The sequence below is a fragment of the Rhagoletis pomonella genome, unplaced genomic scaffold, assembly GCF_013731165.1.
Source record: "Rhagoletis pomonella isolate Grant_MI unplaced genomic scaffold, Rhpom_1.0 Rhpom_scaffold_00182, whole genome shotgun sequence".
Lineage (NCBI taxonomy): Eukaryota > Metazoa > Arthropoda > Insecta > Diptera > Tephritidae > Rhagoletis > Rhagoletis pomonella.
Window position 1 is genome coordinate 17,004 of NW_023458736.1, and position 1,384 is coordinate 18,387.

General features: G+C 34.7%; 1 protein-coding gene across 1 annotated transcript; it reads right to left on the reverse strand.

Annotated features, from left to right (window-relative positions):
* Nucleotides 1-7: 7 nt before the first annotated feature.
* LOC118750253 (myb-like protein I) lies at nucleotides 8-1,384 on the reverse strand (the record flags this gene model as incomplete). The annotated part of the gene is given in 1 exon segment (XM_036484977.1): nucleotides 8-1,384. A coding segment is annotated over 1 exon segment (202 nt), but the record flags the coding sequence as incomplete, so codon positions are not given.

Genomic DNA, 1,384 nt, shown 5'->3' on the forward strand with positions numbered 1-1,384 from the left:
TGCGAACCTATTACCATTAATGGACTCAGGCAAGGGTCCTATTGTGTATATAACTACAACGTCAAAGGGCTTGCAAGGCGTTGGGGTTAGTACTAAATTTTCTTTAGTTTTGGGTTTTACTTTATTTAATAAACATTTCTCACAGCTTTTTACGAATTTAGCAATATCGCGTGTCATATTTTTCCAATAGTATTTTGTACGTAATTTTGCATAGAGTTTTTTGTTTCCGCAATGTCCGCCTGATATCGGGTCGTTATGGTAAATTGTCATGAGTTTAAGTTTCTTGTCGTCTTCAGTTATTGTTTCCACAGGGTCTGTTAGTATAATTTGTAACGATTTTAAAACTTTGTTTCCACTAATTTTTAAGTCTGTAATCGAAAATTGTTCAAAGAATGAATCATTTTTTTGCCATTCAATTTCTTTATTATTTATTTTTAGCATAATTGGGTACTTGTTTTTCTAAAATCGATTTTAGTTCTACGATGCGTTTCGGATCAGATGTGGGTTCGTTAATTTTATAAACGTTGAAGTTTTTTATGTCTTCGGTTTGAATATTGAAATTTCTTACGTATTTTACTTCGTCCGTAGTGTTTATTAGTTTTAGTATCGGGTTTTTCGTGTCAACGATACATTTCGCTGTAAAAACACCACTACAAACTTCCTGAGCGTCTACAAAAACAGGGTTTTTGGATTTACCCAACTTAAATAACCGAAAAACTTCGCATCTAGGTGGAATTACTAAGCTGTCGGTAGTAGTACCATGAAAAATAGAAACGCTGATCCTTTCTGTCCCCAAACCAATGGTTATGCTATCGTTTGCATAGTTAATTATGCATTTGTTTATTTTTAAAAAGTCTTTTCCGAGTATGCCGTCCGAAGGAATGTTAAAGCTGTCATTTACAACGTGAAGAGTGTGCGGAATGAAAATGTCTGATACTACCAAATTTGTATTTATTGTGCCCAAGATTTGGACCGTTTCTGATGTTACGCCCGTGATATAGATAATGTTATTGCTACTTATTGCGGATTTGCTTGTTAGGCTTGAAAATTTTATAAGCGAAATGTCTGCTTGAGAGTCTACTAAAAAAGTGCATTGTTTGTGAGAATCACTACAATTTATTTCAATGAAATCGGAATAGTTGAGATTTAGGCAGTAAATGGAGTTTTCGTCTGTAAAAGTCGTTAGTTGTTTAAGTCTAGCTCCCCCAGTGTTCGCGCCTGAGGGGCTTCGGCGTTTAAAGTCCGAACATTGGCAGAATTTCGTGTATTTGAACGCGTTTGATTGTTATTTCTACTGCTTGAAGCCTGACTGTTGTTACTATTATTGTAGTTATTTGGTCTATTACTGAAACTATTATTCCTATTCTGATTGTTGTTTCGATAG